Raw genomic sequence first — 22,001 nt, 5'->3', positions numbered from 1 at the left:
GCTAATATCGACCTTTCAATGCTCAAACCCTTGTTTTAAAAGAATGACTCAAAGATCTATAAAATAAAAAGTTGGTGTGTCATTCCACCTTAATGTAACAAACCTTGAAAAATTAACTGGAAATCTTCAAAAGATTGTAGCAACAAAATATTCAATTCCTTTGAAATTTAGCTTTCATCTTTTGAAGATTTTTTTTAAAATCTCTGTTTAAAGTTAACTGACATTTCTTTTTCAGTCTCACAAATTAAAAAGAAAAGATGCAAGGAAAAACTTTATGGTATGTAGTTCCTGAAAAATTCTTTATAAAGATAACAACCATGTACTAAGCTTTATCATTTTGAATATCAGCTGTTAAAGTGATTTCATACAGTATAATGTTATGTCAGTAATTTTAAATACATGTACGTCTTATCTTGGAATCTATTGGTAATTAATTTAGAAACAACACCTTACTTAAATAAAAAAATTATAAAAAAAAAATAATAATATATTAACTTGATCATAATTACCCTGACTTAATTATATTTTTGACCATTGAAAGTCAAATCAAAAAAGAAATTCAAATTAAAAAATGTACATGTGTATATAAAATCCTATAATCACCTTCATATAGCATTTTTAAAACAAACATGCACATTTTTAAAAAGTACATGTACATGTTCGAGGGGTGATCAAAAAGTCCGCGAAGTAACTGAATAACTTCCATAAAAGAAACTTGGTTTGGTTTCAGTGTTGATCATGTTTTAAATAAGTCCTCTCCGGTTTTAATGCACATCTGTCACCGTTCTGCCGGTCACGTGACCCTCTCCATAGCGTTCTGTCACAAAAGCTGAAAGCTTTTTACTGAGTTTTATATTTCTTTCCATGTAAGTTAATTTTTATAACAAGAACAGTACATTTGTCAGAAATGTTCAAATATCGGAAACAAAATGGGTGGATAGGAATACCCCCCCCCCAAACAAAAAACAAAAAAAAAAACCAGGCGACCATCAAAACCAAAATCTTCTGTCTCTGGAGAGACGTTTATTCAAGGTGGATATAGAATGTGTGTCTCCTTTTTATCATAATTAACATGTTTAAAATCTAAAGTAAACTAAATCAAAGGTATTTAATAATTATAGTATTGTTAAAATATTCAACTATTATTCAGTGTGTAAATTAGACGTCTCTGATAGGAAATTGCTTAATTAAAAATACGTCTCTTTTCAGACTTGCTTTCACTAGGTAGCATAACAAGTGCCATTTTTAACTATCTTCCTTCCTTTAATAAAACGATCAATCCAATCAGTTCTAGGAAGTCTTTTGCCTTAATAAACTCTGTACAAATTTTTACACGCTACTTCAAAGGGATTTTTAAGATAAACCGATTAATTTTACAGTCGTATGTTGAACGAGGACGACCATTTTTCGTCACAAGTGACCTACATAGTGTCGTCATTTTCACATTGTTACGTCACAAACAAGCAAAACTTTATTCAACATATGCTATTTATAGAACTTTTGTATGGCTATGTGTACCAAATTTTTTTTAAATCTGAAATGTGGTTTTGTAGATAAAGAGATAGTTCGCGAACTTTTTGATCACCACTCGTAAGCCCTACTTCAGGAATTTTTCATTTAGAAGAGCTCTAGTTTAATCAATATGTGTACATAACACCTAAGCCACGTTCACCTTTTTCTTTTTGGAGAGATAATCATTTTGGCAGTAAAGTGTGATACATATATATTCTAGTAATATGTTATTGACTACATAAATCTTAACAAATGAATGTTTTTACATTCAGGAGACAATTTTTGGAGGTGATAAAAAATTCATCACGATCCCGTGGGAAAAATATTTACCCAATATCAGCCAACCTTGTTGTCCTAGGAATTATATTTGTCAGAGTGAGTATTTTGTATTATATATATATATATATATAGAAATGACCAATTCGGTGAATATAAAATCGTACTTTTCGTACCAAGTTTCCTTATCGTAAATAAATATGTAATATCTATTCAAATCATGAAAGACACGCGTCCAGAATTTGCAAAATTTCTGTAGATGAATCGCGATACATGTACATGCATGTCTACACCAGTGCAAAATCTTGTGGGGACACTGGGAAAATTTTAAAATTTGAATAAAAGTGCATCTCCATTACGTGGTACATGGCATTTACCCCCAGGAAAAATGCTAGAATACAAAACAGCATCAGCGACTAGAAATCAATGTAGTTTATTTGCATTGACAAAGTGCATGTAAATAATGTATTCAATTTATTTATTTTGACCTTCTAAAATGTTAAGAACACTTAATTAAATTGATTACAAATTAAGTAAAATATAATAAATTTCTGTTTATTGGAATATTTAAATCAAAGGGCAGAAAAATACAAAAGAATCATAGATCTCTTTGCTGTGCAGTGTAAAGAGGGTTTTAATTAATTGTTTTGCCTTATATTACATTGTTGCGCTTTCTCATTGAAGACATTGTCCATCGAAAAACTAAATATAATGTAGTTGCTAAATAATAAGTACTGAAAATAATAAAATAAAATAATGGATTTTACCTTTAAAGATATTGTTGTAGTGTATATCAGTTGATTACTTTGTTGTTGTAGTGTTTATCGGTTGATTACTTTGTTGTTGTAGTGTATATCGGTTAATTACTTTGTTATTGTATTGCATATCGGTTGTTTACTTTGTTGTTGTAGTGCATATCGGTTGGTACTTTGTTGTTGTTGTAGTGTATATCGGTTGCTTACTTTGTAATGGGACTCGTCTGGAAGATCCACACCGGCCTGATTAAGGAGAGCTGGATCGAGGTCCTGAATAGACTTTGGATTGGGAACCTCCGACTGGGGACCACAGTGAACGCCCTGGTCCTAACAGGCGTCTGTCTATTCCCTGTTTACGACATCTGTGGAGGCATCGGATTAATGGGGATATTTTGCAGGAAGAGAATCTTTGTTGTTTTGGTAAGTTAATCTATCAATTTAAGGAGCTTTGTATTAAAATGAGTTAAAATCGAATAAAGGTTTCTTTCTTTTTACTAAATTTTAAGGCAATTCTGGTTGTTATGCTTTAAATATTTCTTACAATTTATTCTTTGACAAGCATTTTCTTGTCTTCTTGTGTGGGTGACAAGCAATCATTACGTTTGATTCCTCTGTGATTTTTTAAATAGAAAGCCTCTCGTGGACACCTGATTCCGCCTCTGGTGTTCACAGGAGTCCTTATTTTAGCTCTTTCACGTTTTGTTTTCTTGACTGCAATTATGAGATTGATATCTGATTGATTTCTTCATTATTACATTAATTTCTACAAAATACATTTTATCTTTTTAAAAGAATATATTATAATTTCAGTACATGCTGTCATTAATGTTTTTCATCTTGACTGATGTCATTTTTCTCTCGCTGTTTGTTATTCTTCGTGATGGGGTGAGTATAATAATTATAATGATAATAATAATAATAAGAGAGAGAGACAGAAAGAAATATGTTTAAATTACATAATTAAAGTTAACGATTTTTCTATAGTTGTTGATTCCTGTAAAATTTTGTTTTCTTTTATCTTTAAGTTTGGTGGATCGCTCGCTTTGGACTTTCAAGATATTTACATTCAAATGTCTGCAGTATATCGTAGTTGGCCATATATCGATGTTAAAGGCATTAAAGATGATTGGATAGACATGTTTTCCACAGTAAGTTCATAAAGAATATTATCATATCCATATCCATATCAATATCCACATTTTCTGTAACGTCTAACGTTACAATCAGTTAAAAATAACAGTCAACGGGTGCTTAAAGAGGTAATTTCAAATCTCTATAAAGACGTTTGTTAAAATACGCTGGTAAATGTATTTTAAACATGTTTTAGATATGTTTTATTTTATCTTTCTTTCTGAACTTAGAATATGATTCTGAAAGATTTGGAAGTCTCTTCATTAATAAACTATATTCTCATAAAAAGTCACATGTACATGTGTGCATTATCATTTTTAATAGTAAGAACACAATTTTATTTCAGTTGGGGTGTTGTGGAGTAACCGATCAGTACAGTTCATACAATTATGAATGCATTGGTTACAGTCCTGTAAGTTTAGAGATATAAAATATTAATATATATATAAGAGAATCTTTACAAGAAAACTCAAATGCAAAATGTTGCATCTTAAAAAAGTAAAGCCACAATTTCCTTCCGTCAAATACTTTATCCGTATGTCACACTAGCATTACTTTTTTTTATTTTCATAGTTTTAGAGGCATGAAAAATAATGTGATGATTTGTGACAAAAATGTACAGATATATATTTCTTGTAAATCGGTTCTAATGCTTAAATCACACGCTTTATTTCAAGTGGCAAAGTTGTTGGGGGAAATTTGCTGCAGGTATGAGGCCTTTTTTGACAACCTATGCTTGCCTTGCTGGGATTTGCCTATTCACTGAGGTAACGCTTTACTTTACCTTTTAGGTTTAGTTATTAATAAATCTTTATGTAGTATGACAACTAAATGAACGGGTAGTAAAATTTAATTCAAGTTATATATTCTATTTATAACTTATTTTCAGATAAGCGTAAAAATGTTTGTTAATAACCTATTATAAATAATTATCATCATAAGTAAAGATTAGTAAATTATTTCAGATTGTACAACTAGGGTTATGTGACTGGATTTACAGCCAAATGTCACATCAACGATACCCCTTTGCTTTGGCACGAACTTGCATCACGATGCTCCAAGAGGCATGGAAAAAGTAAGGCATGTTACAAACCTTGTAAGGAATGATAATCTGTTCACATCACAAAGAGTTGTTATTATAAGTAACACAATAAGTTAGTGGTCTGGCAACGATAATAATGAATTGTAGAAAAAATCCTTATCACAGTCGTTGAGATTAAATTTTATTTATTATTAGGATTTTTTAAAAAACTGTAAGATAGTAACTTAATGTATATAAGAAGGAATTACATGTATCTCCCTAAAAAATAGGAGATTAAAACATCAAAATTTTGTACATTTTATCAATTCCTGTCATTTATATTTTCCAATTATATGCATTTCATACTGTTACTTTTACATTAGTAAAAAAATTAACTGGTGTTAATAGTTCAAACATTTATTATAATTCAGTAACAAAAATATATACATACATGTATACTGATCATGAATAAACAGTGTTATTATTGTCGGGTAGGGTACATAAATGCTTTTCTTGAAAGTGTCGAGAATGAAATTTCTTATTTTTTGCAATTCTAGTTCAAGACAAGGGTTTCTAGCAAATATTTGGAGGCTGTTGTCATTTGTATGTATTTATCATTATTATTTTATAATAATCATTTGTTTAAACATCATTACCAATCAATTAATATTATATTTAACTATTTATTATGTGACTAAACTTATCAAATTTAGGAACAAACTAATGAAAAAACTTCATTCAATTTACTCAAAGGTACCGGCAGTGTGTCTGATCGTGTTTGGAACAATGCTCCTTACTGATTCTAAGCTGTCTGGGACCTTTGTTTCCGGGATTCTCGGGCATATCTACATACTTGGATTGAACTACCAGGAGATTATTGAAGGATTCGGTGTTTTGATGATTGTTTTGGGGTCTGTTGAATTTGTTGTGAATTGTACAGCGTTTATATCCGACGTCATACTCTATAACAGGACAAAGAGCAAAGTGGTAAGTAATGCTATAAACAAATTTTGTTATACCCGCACTTTCTACAGATAGTTTACTCTATTTTGTTTATCCTTGGTGGTGTCCTGTAGATGTGGAATAAGGTTCCGAAAAATTTTCATTTTCATCCTTGAGTTCAAGTAGGGGTTGATTTTTTTATAATGCAAAACGTCCCTAGTTTCCTGTACTCCTTTTACATTTTACGCATTAGCCTAATCTTGTTTTGGCAGATGGTTGATGGTGCCCAGTAGGTGTGCAATAAGGTTTCAGAATTTTCATTTTTACCCTTGGTGTCTAATGGTTGTCGAATATAATTTCAAAATTATTTAAAATCATCAGCTATCTCAAACTTTAACATTGTTCCAATCTAATTTGAGATAATAAGTCAACGCTGTTCATAATCAAAGAAGATAAACATAATTTATTAATAATATATCGTAGCTAAATTTTTCTGTGCGATATAATTAAAATTGCATGACACATTTGGAGAAATTGAAAAGTATTCAAGCTCAACAGTCATGAAGTAGTGCCATGAAGTAGTGAGCCCGCCTTGTGCTCCTTGTCATGATCAGGAAATAACGAGAATATCCATCGTCAATTCAGTGTATAAATACTGGACGTACAATTAATATGATAAACATCAGTCATCATCTGATTTAATGATAAATTGTATTTGCTGATAAGGTCATTGATCGACCATAGAACTTATGAGATAATGACTTTAAATGAGGTTGCTGATATTCCTGTTTCATCAACTTCTTTGTCAATAATTTGTCTCGTTTGAAAAATTGTTAAGCATGACCAAATATGACTATAACCAAAGCATGTCCTCGCGTATCGAATCAACTGAGGGATATAAACTCCGTATGCAGGTGATGAAGGTTTATTGCTGCATAAGTAAAGGAAACTTATGACTGAAAAGTTAAAGGCATCACTTTTATCATAGAACTTGGTTGTTTAGATCACCATTAACGTCTTTTTCAAGTAAAATATTTAAATATGAAACCGATGTGTCGTACTTTGTGGTACATATTATTTCAAGCTCACTGGGGTAAATCTTACCGACATAATAATGGAAATAACCATTTTTAATTGACAATACATCGTCTATATATCCAAATGTCGAGTTGAAGGCCACAGGAAGTGTTTACTTGTTTTCACTTTTAAGATTTTGGACAAATTCTACTTTGTGTTAATACAGAAATGGGTCTAAAAATAATGGCGTGCAATTGGTACCCATGGGAATGCCAATAGATTAATGGTAGTTGTGGTCTCCAAAGGCTACATAGCATTTTTGGGAGGCATTATTGTTACCCTGGGCACAGAAATAAAAGACTGTGTGATATACTTAAAGAGTTATATCTATATATAAAATATCAAAAAGAGGTAAATTTCATATCAATTTTCATAAGTAAAGACTTGTATATAAAATAATTTATTTTATTAAAGAGTCAGAATTTTTAAAGATTGCAGTAACCAAAGTTCTGTTACTCATCATAGAAGTTATATGGCTGGGATTAATCATCAAACTTGCTGTTCAGGTAAACTTAAGTTTATATGTGGTTTAAAAAGGCAACATGGTTAATGTATAAACGTAAAATTGTTTTTAAAAAATACTTAAGAACAATTACTATCTGAAACAGTGGGGCATGTAAGAGCGTTTAAATTAAATATTCCAATTTTTAATTATAACATTATCTGCTTTACTTAGGTCACAAGCGATCTTAGATTCAAAATGGCAAATTTATTGATCAATTTCACAAACCTTCATCGGGCATGGTTAACTCTGTTTGGAGAAGTAAGTACACTCTATACATTAGGCCATTCCAATTTTTTTTTCTATGTTTATCGTCCATGGACGGATTGGTTTTGAGATTTTGAAATTAAAAACAAACACAAATTTAAATTGACATATACAGATCTTTGAAACGCTATTCAGTATTCACTCCTTTAAGGTCCACATTTCTCTCTTTTTTAAAGGGGTATACCAAAAATGTTTGTTTCAATAAACTAGTAGATTAACGTAGTTAAAATGTTAAGAGAATTCTCCAATGATGATAAGAAGTTCTTTTAATTTTTGTATTTTTCTGAATAGGATGATTTCTAATTAAGGGCGGACGCTGAACAAAGATAAAACTCGGAAAGGCCTTATATTATAAACATTTAACATAATTACAGTAACTATTATGTGCTTCTTACTAAGTACGAAATTGAGACATATCGTTACTTAATTTCGTACAAAATTATTGGGTTTTTTTCATGGTATTTTTCCTCAGTTGGAGTGTTGTGGTATAACTGCTTCGAGCGATATATGTTCTTTGACGTCCGGATTATGGCATTGTTCTCAGCTGCCTCTAACGTGCTGTCAACATAATTTATATAATGTATCAGAAAGCACTCTCTACAGCACTACAATTTGCAGTACGCCAAACATAGTAAGTAGTATAAGATTTAATCATTGTACTTACTTCTTGAAATATGCCATAAAATGGAAAACATTGCATCTTTTGTAAACTTTAGAGTTCGATTATGCATTTCAAAGAAACTGTAACCATGCATTAGTTGTTTTTTTTTATTATTGTAAGCAAGACTTTTAATCTCTCATTTAAGTATACATATAGCACATCAAAAATTTTATCATGTGTTTTTCATCCCGTTTATTATATTTATAGCCTTGTTTGGAAGCAGTGTCATCCAGATTTAAGATTTACACCACTGGGTATTTCGTAGGAATATCTCTGTCTCTATTGTTTGGAGTAAGTTATTATGAATTTTCACATTGTTGTATATTAATGAAGTTTTAACCAAGTTTTGGACATTTAAATTGAATAACACTTTTTGTATCTTTTTTATAATTCATAATCATTTACTTATACAAATACCACCCCCACCCCCCAAAAATTGTGCATTAAATGTAGAGAAAACGAAAAGTCAACGATCTCTTAAGTCAATTCAAACAATACAAATTAGCAACAGAGCAATCAAAGTTTTGGCAGGTGCCCTGGAATAGTAAGCATCCTCTGACGACTGAAGAATTACAATTTTTCCGGGTTATGATCGGAGACACGAAAAAAAAGTGGCTTGCTGTTTGTAAGTCCAAACGTGCTCTTGCGTTTCGAATCCACTAAACATTTAATCCCCATGTGCAGTTTATAATTTGTATATTGTTACATAAGTAAGGGAAAGCAAGGAGAGAATAGTTGAAGTATTCACATACTACAACAAAAGACTTCCTTTCTTGTGTGATTTTGAATTAATTCTGCTTTCTTTGTATTCACAAATTGATTTTCTAATAAATTACTTTTTATTTTAGTTAAAGATGTTTTAAGATATGAATATAAAGTTTATGGATGTAGATCACAATTTTTTCAAAAACAGACTTTGCAGTTTTTCATAGTCTTTTAAAATATGGATATCTATTATATTTCATATGTTTTATATCAATAGCTATTAATATTTTCAAATAAAAAAAAATGATATTATTAATCATAAAAATGTTTTCAATTTTTTGAAGGGAAAAAAACCAAGATTCATATGATAAAAATAACACCTGTTAAATTTTTATTCTGTTTATGAATCATTAGTAAAGTATTGAAAATTGATTATTTCTTTGAAATATTGTTATCTATCCCTAGTTAAAATAAACAGATTTACTTAATGAATTATTTGAAGAACAAGGGTACCCCTTTCTTTGTTAACTTGTTTCATTGGTTTTGTTATTTGGTGTATTTTTTCCTTCAAAATTTCCAGTTTACAGTATAAAAACTAGTTGCAATGTAATGGTAAATAAAGGGCATTTTACAAAAATAACAAAATCATTTGTTTCTGGATCAGAGGCTCTGTTTATAATGCAAAGTACCAATCAGAAATAACAAACAAACAAACAAAAAACGAAAAAAAAAAATTGTTATATTTTTGAAATCATCTTCCCTTACTGCCTGATTTTGATAAGCAAGGGTCAATCAGGTTTTGTGAATTTTATGACCCTTCGATCAGGATAGGGGATTAAAGTGGGGCTCTACTCATTATGTAATACATAGTGCTTTTTCTTCTTTGAAAATCATAATATCCATATCCTAATGGGAATGTAGCAATCAACTTACTCTTTTCTCTTGTTTCAGTTTTAATTTTTATAAAACTCTTCTTTTCGTCTTTATCAGACATCTGTCATATGACTCTTTATATATTTCAGGTTTTGGGAATAACATTTACATTGCTCCATATAAGATCACTGAGAGACAGGGATGACAGAAAAGATGGAGAGCAGACAGATAAAGATCCGCCCGAGCTGGAAAAGAGACTGATCCCCGAAAGTCGTCCTAGACGACTGATTAACTATTGTAAAAGGTAAAACAGTGGTAAAGGCCCAAAGCAGGTAAATAAATGAAGGAATTTTACAGTTATTTCAAATAATGATATTGGTGTATGTACTTATGTTCTACAAAATTAAGGATATCCGATCCTCAGCCAGGAAGGATAACTCTAAAATTAGTTAATTAATTTAAAAAGTCTCAAAATTAAGCTTGAAATTGAAATCTTTTCGTGCAACAATTTTCATTTTATGCATCTCAATATGATTCAAAATTTTTTTGAAGTCCTAGAAACGTTCTTGTAAAATTTGACATTTGTGCCCAAGATGAAGTACAAAAATAAATGTAGTTACAGAAATCGAGTTAGCTTTAATCTAGCCTTTAAAACCAGTATTTATTAGTATGAAATGAAATCAGAAGTGATCTAAGATGTCCTACAACAGTAGTACAAACGTTCTACACTATGTATTTATTATAACAAATGAACTAAAAAGAAAAACAAGTGTCGAAAACGTATGAAAAACATGCAATTTTCTCTAAATGCCTGGATACCTATAATGTTTTATCGAAAAATATATTTGTTGATGAATTTGCATACAGAAAATGTACAGAGGTCACTTTGATTCACATTTTCTGAAAAAAATATTAGAGATTTCATAATTTTCCCTATATAATATGATTAATTTTAATGATGCATTTTGAAGAAATACTTTGGGTAAATACATCTTATTCTAATAATTCAGACACATATTTGTGAGCATTTTCCTTTACCAAACTCCTGATTTTCAGGACCTGAGGATCGGACTACCTTAAGAAACAATTTTTTTTAACTTTTTAGTTTAGAAGCAAATTAAATATTTAATGAATTTGTGAATTCTTTGATATATAGAAGGCATTCTTTTAGGGACATACAGCGCAAAATGATAGTCATAACATCGACAATTTCATTGGTAAGTTTATTCAATGTCAAATATTATTTGTTAGTTTGTAAGTTTTGTTTTACTATTGATAAGAGAATTAATGTAAGCATTTATCATTTTTTCCAAAAGGAAGAAAGGGTCATTTTTAGACTACATCTAAGACTACCAAAGTTATTGTAAAATGTTTATTAAATCGGTAAACTGTTATCTTGAACAGTATCATTTCCCATAAATTTGTTAGACTTCACATCATAGGTGTAAAAGCTTGGTAACATTCAATTTACATTACATTATTTCTGAATTTTTCATCACTATGCAGCTAAGGAATATAAATTAATTTACATTTCCAGGTCCTTGCTGCCGGAATATTTATAGAAGGGCTAGTGTTAACATACGATAAAGTGTTTAACCATGACATTATCCGGGATGTCCTATGGAGCGCCTTATCCTTTGATGGCTTGTCCTTCAATCACATACGGCAGTCGTTTTCGGCGTTTATGATTTCATCAGCTCTTGTGATTCTGATTGTTTCCGTTATTGGAATGTTCACATTAAAAACAAAATCAAAATATCTTCATATCATTGTAAGTATTTTAGTACATTTATTGCATTATATTTCTCCGGGTTTTTTTTCTGACAAGGAGCACGCGGCGAGTGCCCGGTCGACAAGGGATGCTTACTCGTCCAAGGCACCTGCTCTAACCTCAGATGTTATTTAGAATGTTCTGCTCCGTAATTGTTACAGATGAAATTTCAGCTTAGCTTTATTACTGCTCGTTATCTCTATATGTTATGCATTCAATTTGGTCTTTTTTTCCTAAATAGTAAAAATATTATTTAAAGGGACATGGACACAGATTCAACTGAATTTTTAAAACGAATTTTAATGTTTAAAATTCCAAAATATATATAATGATAATAAAATGATCAGCAAAAATTTGAACATCATTTGTTGATTAACAAAGGAGATACAGAACGTTAAGTTCTTCATCTTATAAAAAAGGGTCGTGCCTTGTTTTGTTTACATATATATCATATTTATAACAAAATGATATTCAGCAAATCAATAGAAATTGTCTAATCCTATTTAGAATTAACTTCTTTATTGAAATTATCTGATTTGAACGAACATAAATTTGTATATAAATCTATGTAAACAAAAACATGACACGGACCATGTTTACATAACAAAGATCTAAATCTATTTTGTATCTCGACAACTGAAGATCAAGTTTTTGATGATCATTAGAAAGGCTTTAGTGAAATATTTCTAATATGGAAAAAATAAATTTGAAAATATTTAGCTGAAACTGTGTCCATGTCCCTTTAAGTGCCTCAGCCACCATAACAGAAAATCTTATATTGTTAATTAAATGTTACATATGGAGATAACGAACAGTATTCAAGATCTAAAGTCCATAAAACAATACAAAACAGTAACAGAGCAAACACGGACCTCCAAAACATCAGAGGTCGGATCAGGTGCCATGGAGGAGTGAGCATTCCATGCTAACCGGACACATCCGCCGTGTGCTCCTTGAATGCTTTTATTGACTTATAAAATGTTCTCCTACGTGCATAAAGAACTTGGTTAATACTAAATAGGTACTCTCTCTCTCTCAAAATATATTACGCTAAAGAAAAACTATTGTACGGTAAATGAAAAAAGTATCTACTGTTTCTAAATGCTGTTATTGTTTTTGTAGCAAATAATTTTAATCAGCCTATGCTTCTCCTTAATGGTCGTCGGGAATGGCCTTTGGGGAAAGTCGAAAGATACAGTAAGTAACATAAACACAAATATTAAATATCATATTAAGTCAAATTTTGATAGAAGCTTTTTCTGGATTTCAAATTTGTGGACCACTCGTTTTTCTAATATTTTTATATTGCTATTGGCAGTAAAATACGTACAATTCTTGAAATAAGAATTAAATTTATTACGAATTTATGTATTTTTTTTTACTCCCAAAGTTTTTTGTATATTTTACATTTGGACCTAAGGTTTTCTTATTTTACACCTACATTATTTTCAGTAACACAGTTCAAAACTCTTGTAACACAGTTCAATATTTCCTCATAAGATAAGATTTTATTATATATATTATAGATTTATCCACCGAATTTCATCAATGTTTAATCTTATTACAGATAAGCTATAGATTGGCAAACGAGATGATTTCGTTTTTACAAAATTATGGATATGATGAAAGTATAAACTACATTTTCACAAAAACAGCACAGTCAGCTTGGAGTAACCTTTTTGCTGTGGTATGGATATTTTTATGAAATCATAAACATGTATATTAATTTTTTTTTTTTTACTTTTATCATATATGTTATGTTAATTAAGCATTGATTAAATAATAATGTTTTTTTCACTGTACCAGTCAGAGAGAAAGTAATGTAACATATATAATTCTTTAATTACTCACCTTCCTTTAAGATTATGCTCCGGTAAATGAGTGAGCTTTTTAAAAATTACCGTTAATATGGATCGGAGATTACGACAAATATACATGTACTTTTAGAACTGTGCGATTTTTTTTGTTAAGCTTTTTTCCGCAAAAAAATTTCAGCTGATCCAGAAATGTTTGAAATATTGGTTCTAAGACTTTCATATTTCATGTTTATAGTTCTTTTGACAAGACCTTTCCTTCAATACCATTATTTCTGACTTTAACCTTGGGGATTGGTAGTCTAAGGATCTATCGAGAAAACACGTATTCGATATATACTAGCGTTAATATAACTCTTAAAAAACAATATACATATAATTCATTGCAATACGCGAGATTCTCAGCGGGCGACTCTCTCATTATGTAACAACTGTTATTCGCTAAGAAATACCTAAACGTTTCATTTCATTAAACAAAAGTTAAAATCGCATAATTAAATTTCATATGACAGTATGCCTCTAACATCTACTTCGTCTCCTCATGACCTTAAAATAGAAAAATGAAAAACGTTTTTGATAATGCTTAAAACGTATACAGTGTAATTACTAATTTTTTTTTAAAATATTGCTTTTTGTAGGCGGAATGTTGCGGTATCTTTGATTATGAAGGCAGCGAGATATCACGATATCTCTCATCAGATAAAATACCGATCTACTGCTGTAAAGAAAACCCATTTACAGAAACCTACATCCAGGATAACGACAATTGTATGGACTTTTTACAGGCTGATCTTCAACATAACAAAGTAAAGTATTCGTTACATATAGGTATGGACAATTATACAAAGCACTCATTAGGACAAATAATATTACTACATAAATCAGAAAAATTGATAGTGGAAAAGCTAGTCCTATCGTTTGTCATATAATTTAATTGTAAGCTGGTCAATAATATTGTTTGTAGTCGGTAAAACATCTTATACGATGTGACATTCTCTGTTATGTCTTTATTTCGTTGAGATATAGATTTACCTTATTCTATCAAACTATTAATTTTTATGATAACATTTATTTCTCATTTTTGGAATGACCTTTGACCTTTGCATAATTTTCAACGTCAAGTGTCAATGAATCTTATGCAGTTTATTTTTCTTGCAGTCATGTAAAGATGCATTGCTTACAAGACTTGATGTGTACAGCAATTTATTTTTCACATTCTCTGCCCTTACTTTTGCAATTTTGGTAAGTTATATTTTCTTTTATATCTTTATAATAATATGAAAATATGGAATGTATTTATGATACAATGTATTAGATTCATTAGTTAAACAACAATAAAATGCTCACATTTTTGTTTTTAACTTCTTATTTACCATGGCCTTTCTTATGTCATACCCAGACTGTAGTCCGAAATATCTGACGTACTTTTCCAGGCATTTTTACGATTTTCATATTTAACATGCTAAGGAAACGTCAGAACCGGCCCCATCAAATATATTTTCAATGCACATAAAAATTTTGCGGACAATTTAGAAATCTGAGGCTCAAGTTGTTAGTCCTAATATGAAATCATTCTTATTAATAAAAAATACCTTTTGTAAGCACAACCTGATTAGGAAACGTCAGCATCAAACTAGTGAGTTTAAAAGTAACACTGTAATCCAATATACAGATGTATAATGTACATGTAACCCTGAATGTAACAACTAAAAGTTATCAACTACATGTATATAATGCTGGAAACAGTAATGTTGTTTGTAAATTTTGAATTATACGGGTGGCAGTATATACAAAATTCACAATATGACAACTTGTCAAATTATAAATTTTGTTGTGAATTTTGTGTTTAAGGAAAAACAAATAATAAAGTTTAAAGGTAAAAATCCAAAGTTGTAAAGTTGCAAACCAAAGTTGTAATATTTTTTAGATGTATAAATAATAGCTCTTTCACATTTGAATGTTTTGTCAAGTTGTACATCCTTGCAACATTTATATCTTTACAAACACTAGAATTTTTTTTTTTAAAAAGGACAAACACGAAGCAAACAACACATGTTACTTATCTTAAATTTTTTATAAATAGAAAATAAATAATGGCTATTCAAAATGTTTAATGATAATGAAATCAACTTCTGAGTTGAATGAACTTTTTTTCATATTGCAGACTTTCCAGTTTAGTTTAATTATTTACAAGTTAAAGAAAATGAGTTTTATTCCAATCATCGACGACAAATACTTGAAAATGACAAAGATGTTATGTAAGACAGGAAAAGGATATCGGTACGTCTTTTATCTACTTTTTATATAATTTGAACTATATTCACAGATTTAACATTAACTGTGCCTTTTTTAAAATCTGTTTTAATGAGTTTCAAAAATTTATTTTAAACTGTAAATCATTACTTGCAGCAATATCTTTACTTTCGAGAAAAGGATGATATTCACTGTCGCAGCATTTGTGAGTATCTAAATTATATTAACAAAAAAGCACCTGATATCTGAATGTTCTTCGGTAATTATTGAGTGAATTGCATAGAAAAACTGATAATAAAACAAAGCAACTTTCTAAAAAAACATCCGTTTGTTAAATTCAAATGAAATAATAATTTTCTTTTAAAAAAGAAACTTTTTCATATGTATGATAAGCATGTGTTTGTGTTGTTTACTTTCTCTTTCAGCTGTCATCCTTAAGCATGTTAATACTTGGCATTGTCATGAAGCACGATGACAAAATGACGGGAGGATATGTGTACTATGTGTACAGATACCTTTACTTCAGAGGCGTTAATTTCTTGGACATTGTCAAGGATACGTATCTATCGTTAATCATCCTTGGAACCTTGTCGGCGACAATGGGCTTGCTGAAGCTTACAGATGTGTTTCGAGAATTGCAAAACAAAAGAAAAAATTACATGGTATACCAATTTTTAGGTCACCTGAGAAAACTCAGGTGACCTATTGCTATCCGTTTTCGTCCGTCGTTGTGCGTCGTGCGTTAACATTTGAACATTTTCAGCTTCGTCTCTGCAACTACTGAACCAATTTCAACCAAATTTGGCACAAAACATCTATGGGTGAAGGGGAACAAAAATTGTGAATTTCATTATCCCTGGCCCCCTAGGGCCTGAGGGTGGGGCCAAAACCACTAAAATTAATGCAATCTTTAAAAATCTTCTTCTTAACTCCTGGACATCAAGCAGTAAAACTGTTTGCATGATTGTAATCAACAATGAGTGAAATAAAAAATTGTGAAATTCATGGCCCTGGGGTCAGGGGTTCTAGTGCTAGGGTGGGGCTAAATAAGTAGGTAGTGAAAATGCATTATTTCTTTGAAATTCTTCTTCTCTGCTCCTGGGTATTAAATAAACTATCTAAGTGCATAGTTATAATGAGCAAGAGTGCCTCTACCAAAATTGTGAATTTTATGGCCCCAGGGTCAGGGTTTCTGGTGTTAGGGCGGGGCTCTATAAATTATACAGTGAAAATACATTAAATCTTTGAAAATCTTTTTCTTTGCTCCTGGATATTAAATAAACTAACTAAGTGCATAGTTATGATGAGCAAGAGTGCCTCTACCAGAATTATGAATTTTATGGCCCCAGGGTCAGGGGTTCTGGTGTTAGGGCGGGGCTCTATTGATTATATTGTGAAAATACATGAATTCTTTGAAAATCTTCTTCTCTGCTCCTGGGTATTAAATAAATTAACTAAGTGCATAGTTATGATGAAATTGTGAATTTTATAGCCCCAGGGTCAAGGGTTCTGGTGTTAGGGCGGGGCTTGATTGATTATATAGTGAAAATACATTAAATCTTTGAAAATTTTCTTCTCTGCTCCAGGGTATTAAGCAGATGAACTACCTATATAGTTATGATGGACAAGGGACTTTATCTTCCAGAATTGTGAATTTTAAGGCACCAGGGCCAGGGGTACCATGGCGGTAGGGCTGTACTTATATACTGAAAATGAATGAATGGTTTGAAATCTGCTCCTTGGTATTAATCAAATATCAAGGCCTAAGGGTTAGGGGTTCATGTGTGGTAGGGGCACTACTGATTATTGCTGAATATTACTGATTATTTGAAATGCATTTTTTGTTCCCCTACCCTGCGTATGGGTATTAAGTAAACAAACTAAGCAACTGCTAAGTGTATTGTTATGATGATCAATGGTGCCTCTTTCAAAATTGTGAATGCCATAGCATCTGGCTTAAAACATGAATCAAATTCAATCACTGGAAAGTTGTTGCATAATGCTCAAGTGACCTATATGGCCCATGGGCCTCTTGTTGACATATGAAATACAAAGTACACTGTATTAAATAATATTGATTTGTAGTTCAGATTTTTGTTTCAATTTTTTAGCATATTGGTATTGTGTTGATTTTAATTCTAACAAAACTGGTCTGCATTCCCTTGATGGCAGTAGTTCGTATAGATGTGAGTATTGAATCAGTTGTTTTATTGTTTGGCGCCAAATACCCATAAGAGATCTTTTTCTTATCATCCCCAAAACTGCGTATGACTTCATTGTATTCCATCCTTATGGATGTAGAATTAAAATATATTCAAAACCCATATATTGAAATCTATGTTTCTCAAAAACAAAGTTTGTGTTTAAAGATGCGCACAAGCTAAAGTGTTTGGAAGAGGTACTCAGTTTGACAAACATAACAAGTTAATGAGTCTTACAGCGGCATTCCATAATTTTTATTTAAAATATACCCCGTATACAGATCAAAGGTATTTTTCTGGTTCATTATACTGTACAAAGACAAAAAGTTCATTTTATTAACAAAATATAATATTTTTTTCTAAATACTGTATGAATATTCCATTAAGTCTCTGATCTGATAATACAGAATGTGTATATTTCAACAAAATTTACGCCTCCTCATTATATTTTATATCACACGTTTATTGTATGGGATATGCTAGAATACATTTCCTGTCTTTTATGATGAACTTTGTCGATATCTTTTAAGTAGCTACATTCTCTTCTTTAATTCAAAGCTATATGAATTTTATTGGTAGATTGATGAAAATGCTTCCTATCAATTAACAAATATGGATCGACAGTACCGAAATACGCACTCTCTGTATGATAGTATGATGTACAGCATCCTGAACCGTTTCTACATAGCGGTAAGATTTATTATTGAAAATGAGGAAAAACTTATTAAACTGAAGTCAAAAATTAATCAAGTTGTATTTATGTAGACTTCATTTATTAGTTTTGTTAGCCACAATAATTTAGTTGTTTTCAGTTTTAAACTTAATTTAATACGATTTTATATTTTATTATATCATGCAGTCTACGCTTGTAGCATTTTTGGTATAAGGCAATAAAACGAATTAATAGAATATCTCCGCCTTGACCCCTTGTCATTCTTAATTATTGAATTTAACTAAATTAAATTAGTAAATTACGAAAGCCTATTAGGATCAATCTATAGAGAAAAAAAGGCGTTAATACGCCTTTCCACTCCAAAAGGCATTATTACGCCTTTTGAAAAGGCGTAATAACGCCAAAAAAGGCTTTATAACGGATTTCCATTCCAAAAAGAGTTATTACGTCTTTCCATTCCAAAAGGCGTCATTACGCCTTTCCAAAAAGCGTTATTACGCCTTTTAAAAAGGCGTAATTACACCTTTTTAAAAAGCGTTATAACGCCTTTCTAAAAGGCGCTACCATGGCTTTTCTTAAAGGCGTTATTACGCCTTTCTAAAAGGCGTTATTATGCCTTTCCAACAGAGTTATACCGCTTTTTGAATAACCATTATTTTGCAGTTAACAGGCCCTTGCTTTTAATAGCCCCCCCCCCCCCAACTCTACTGGCTAAACTTGTGGGGGGACTTCTCGGTAAAACTTTATTTAAATGCAATAATTTGCCACAGTTTTACAAACTGCAGCAAAATGTTCAGGAACCAAGCAACCAATAGTTAAATATAATATTTAAATTGACTTTTCCACAAGAAATGTGTATGAAAGATTTAATTAAAACCATCTTTATTCATGCAATTCTCTATATTTCTGCACGCTTGGGCTAAATATGTTTTGTCATTTATTGAAAATAGAAAGGCGTTATAACGCCTTTTATAAAGGCGTAATAACGCCTTTTGGAAAGGCATAATAACGCCTTTTAGAAAGGCGTAATAACGCCTTTTATAAAGGCATAATAACGCCTTTTGGAAAGGCGTAATATTGCCTTTTTAAAAGGCGTAAGAACGCCTTTTGGAATGAAAATGCGTTATCACGCCTTTTAAAAAGACGTAATAACGCCTTTTGGAATGGAAAGGCGTAATAACGTCTTTCTAAGAGGCGTTATAACGCCTTTTTTGCGTTATTACGCCTTTTCAAAAGGCGTTATAACGCCTTTTAAATATTTTTCTCTATAGATTGATCCTAATAGTCTTTCGTAATAAATAGTCAAAAGCCATGTAGAAAGTTTATAGACTCTGGTGATAAGGCTTTGGTCAAATATCACTTTGTCAATACATCCTTTGATCCTAAGTTTAAGGGCTTAATTGCTGAAATATACTGAAAATGTAACACTTAGCAGACAAGCAAATTAGTTGTGATTGAAGACTATACAGAGTTTTCCTTCAATATTGACTGTTTTTGTTTAAAACAAACAGGTAACTTCAGTGCGTTTCCTTTAAATTTGGTCTGACTGCATTATGATATGGTCTATTTCAGTATCAAAGCGTTCATTTTATAAAAAGATTAAGAATTGTGTTTAAACCAATTTACAAGTGAAAAATTTATATGACACTCAACAGTTTGATTGCTGTGGTGCTAGGGGACCATATGAACTGGCAAACATGGCATCTACCAGCGGTTATACAGGCTACACAGGAGCTCAACCATATGCCTGCTGCCATGGAGCTGCATATCTGGATTCTCCCTCTATGCTTTCTAGTGTCGTATGTGAGAAAAAGGTATTTTTGAGCATCACTACACAATTTTTATTCAAAGTGAAATGATGCACCAAATTTTTGTACAATAGATGTTGAAAATTCAGAATGGAAAAATCGATACTCAGTATTAACTCTTTTGTATGATTTTTTTGTGGGGGGATGGGTACGGGTGGGGGATGTTTTATTTGTTTTACAAATAAGAAATCAAATTTAGAAATTAAAAAAAAAACGCTTAAAATAAATCACTATATAAATATCTAATAAAATGTGTCAAATATATGAAGACTTTGTATTTTTTCATAAAATTGATTAAGTCAACATCTATTTGCGTACCTGCCTCTTTTTGACATGTGCCATAATACATTTATATTGTGCATGTATTAACAGCAAATTTTTAAACTCTAAATGTATTCAAATCCTCATAACGTGTTTAGGATGTTTATAAACATTGGGTTTGTTAGTGTGTTTCTTGTTTAATGTCACTCTCGAGAATTTTTTCAAAAATGAAGACGCCACCACCTGCCGGTGGAAAGCTGCAGATTTTTACCTTTACTCATCCAATGAGCAATGTCAGGGTATCTTTTTCATACTAACCCCTAATACATGTATGGGTCTATGCGGTCTCATCACAAGGACCGGTCCCCACGTCCCACTTTGAAATTGAAAACCGCGACGTAAGGATCATAATCATAATTATATTAATTTTTATTTTTTTCTCTCACAATTATGACGACCAATTGATATACTTTACCTCATGTTCCACTGATGTTGGTGTGAGTGAAATAAAATAAATGAAATGAACTTGAAAAAAATTAATACTCTGAAACTCCTTACTATGCGACTCTAGAGCAGACGCTCTAGATTACCACTGCGCCATGCGGACGACATACATTTGATGTATGATATACTAAATTAAAGAAAAATTGATTTCTTTAATGAAAGGATTTTAAAATACCGGCACTTTGATGGGGTTCAAATATCAGCTTTTTGTAAGACCGTTTCATAGACTTCAAAAACCTTTAATCACATTAAGATGGACGAAATGGAAATTGTTTAATGGAAAAGATTTCAAGCTTCATTTAAGACTTTTTAAATTCATTTATATCCCTCCTTCAAATTAGTGTAAATTCTACCACGATTATTGCCGAGATCAAAGAAATGCCGCGGACATTATTCTCCATTAAATCACGAACGTCATCAAAAATTATCAGATCAGAAACACGAATCAAACCTGTTAACATAAATATTTGACTCTAAAATGAAAGACATGTAGGCTCATCGATGTGTCTCTTTCGCAGTTAAAACACTGTGTAAATTGCATAAAGAAGCTGATGAATGTAGGTTTTTATAGCTAAGCGGAGCTGTTCCACAGACCTCCCTACACCATATTTTAACTCCAAACAAGGAATGAGGGCGCTTTTGATTGGCATTCGGCAGGAATCGGCGTACTTGAAAAGTGAAAATTTTTTCGACATGTCACATGAAAGAACTTTATTCGGTAATAACCAATATTTGCCCCCCAAATCAAACTTTGATGGAGATATATTTAATTAAGTTCTTAAACAGGGGAGTATATGCTGACTTCAAAGCACTGAATATTTTCCTAAGTAATGACGCCATATGTACGTAATGACGTCACAAACATGACGTAAATTTCAGTTTTTTATGAATTTTACAGAAAAATGTACATATTTCGTCGATATTTTGAGTAAAAGTCACCGAGCGCATGTGTGTTCAGGATCAATATTTTGATATAATGTGTAGAATGATAATA

At 31.1% G+C, this 22,001-nt stretch overlaps 1 protein-coding gene across 1 annotated transcript; it reads left to right on the top strand.

The window, feature by feature from the left end:
• Positions 1–235: 235 nt before the first annotated feature.
• LOC134243613 (uncharacterized) lies at positions 236–20,293 on the top strand. Its single transcript, XM_062725862.1, has 27 exons — positions 236–277; positions 1,785–1,887; positions 2,733–2,963; positions 3,354–3,428; positions 3,569–3,691; positions 4,021–4,086; positions 4,352–4,441; positions 4,640–4,749; positions 5,253–5,298; positions 5,449–5,682; positions 7,146–7,220; positions 7,391–7,477; positions 7,956–8,114; positions 8,352–8,435; positions 9,872–10,026; positions 10,894–10,939; positions 11,260–11,493; positions 12,616–12,690; positions 13,061–13,180; positions 13,946–14,113; positions 14,466–14,549; positions 15,472–15,587; positions 15,717–15,765; positions 15,986–16,222; positions 17,672–17,746; positions 18,341–18,451; positions 20,090–20,293. The coding sequence occupies exons 1-27, from the start codon at positions 258–260 to the stop codon at positions 20,291–20,293; spliced, it is 3,177 nt and encodes a 1,058-aa protein (XP_062581846.1). The 5' UTR covers positions 236–257.
• The last annotated feature ends 1,708 nt before the right edge of the window (positions 20,294–22,001 follow it).

The sequence above is a fragment of the Saccostrea cucullata genome, unplaced genomic scaffold (assembly GCF_032062105.1).
Source record: "Saccostrea cucullata isolate Sc308-1 unplaced genomic scaffold, CSIRO_AGI_Scuc_v1 ctg2558, whole genome shotgun sequence".
In the NCBI taxonomy this organism is placed as follows: domain Eukaryota; kingdom Metazoa; phylum Mollusca; class Bivalvia; order Ostreida; family Ostreidae; genus Saccostrea; species Saccostrea cuccullata.
The sequence above is the reverse complement of the archived record's forward strand: the minus strand, read 5'-3'. Positions and strand labels throughout refer to the sequence as shown.

Excerpts from the sequence above, each read along its gene's own strand:
- LOC134243613 (XM_062725862.1), top strand. The coding sequence starts at position 258 with ATGCAAGGAAAAACTTTATG. Across the intron at positions 15,766-15,985 it reads TATTCACTGTCGCAGCATTT|CTGTCATCCTTAAGCATGTT; the intron begins GTGAGTATCTAA and ends TTTCTCTTTCAG. Across the intron at positions 17,747-18,340 it reads TGGCAGTAGTTCGTATAGAT|ATTGATGAAAATGCTTCCTA; the intron begins GTGAGTATTGAA and ends TTTTATTGGTAG.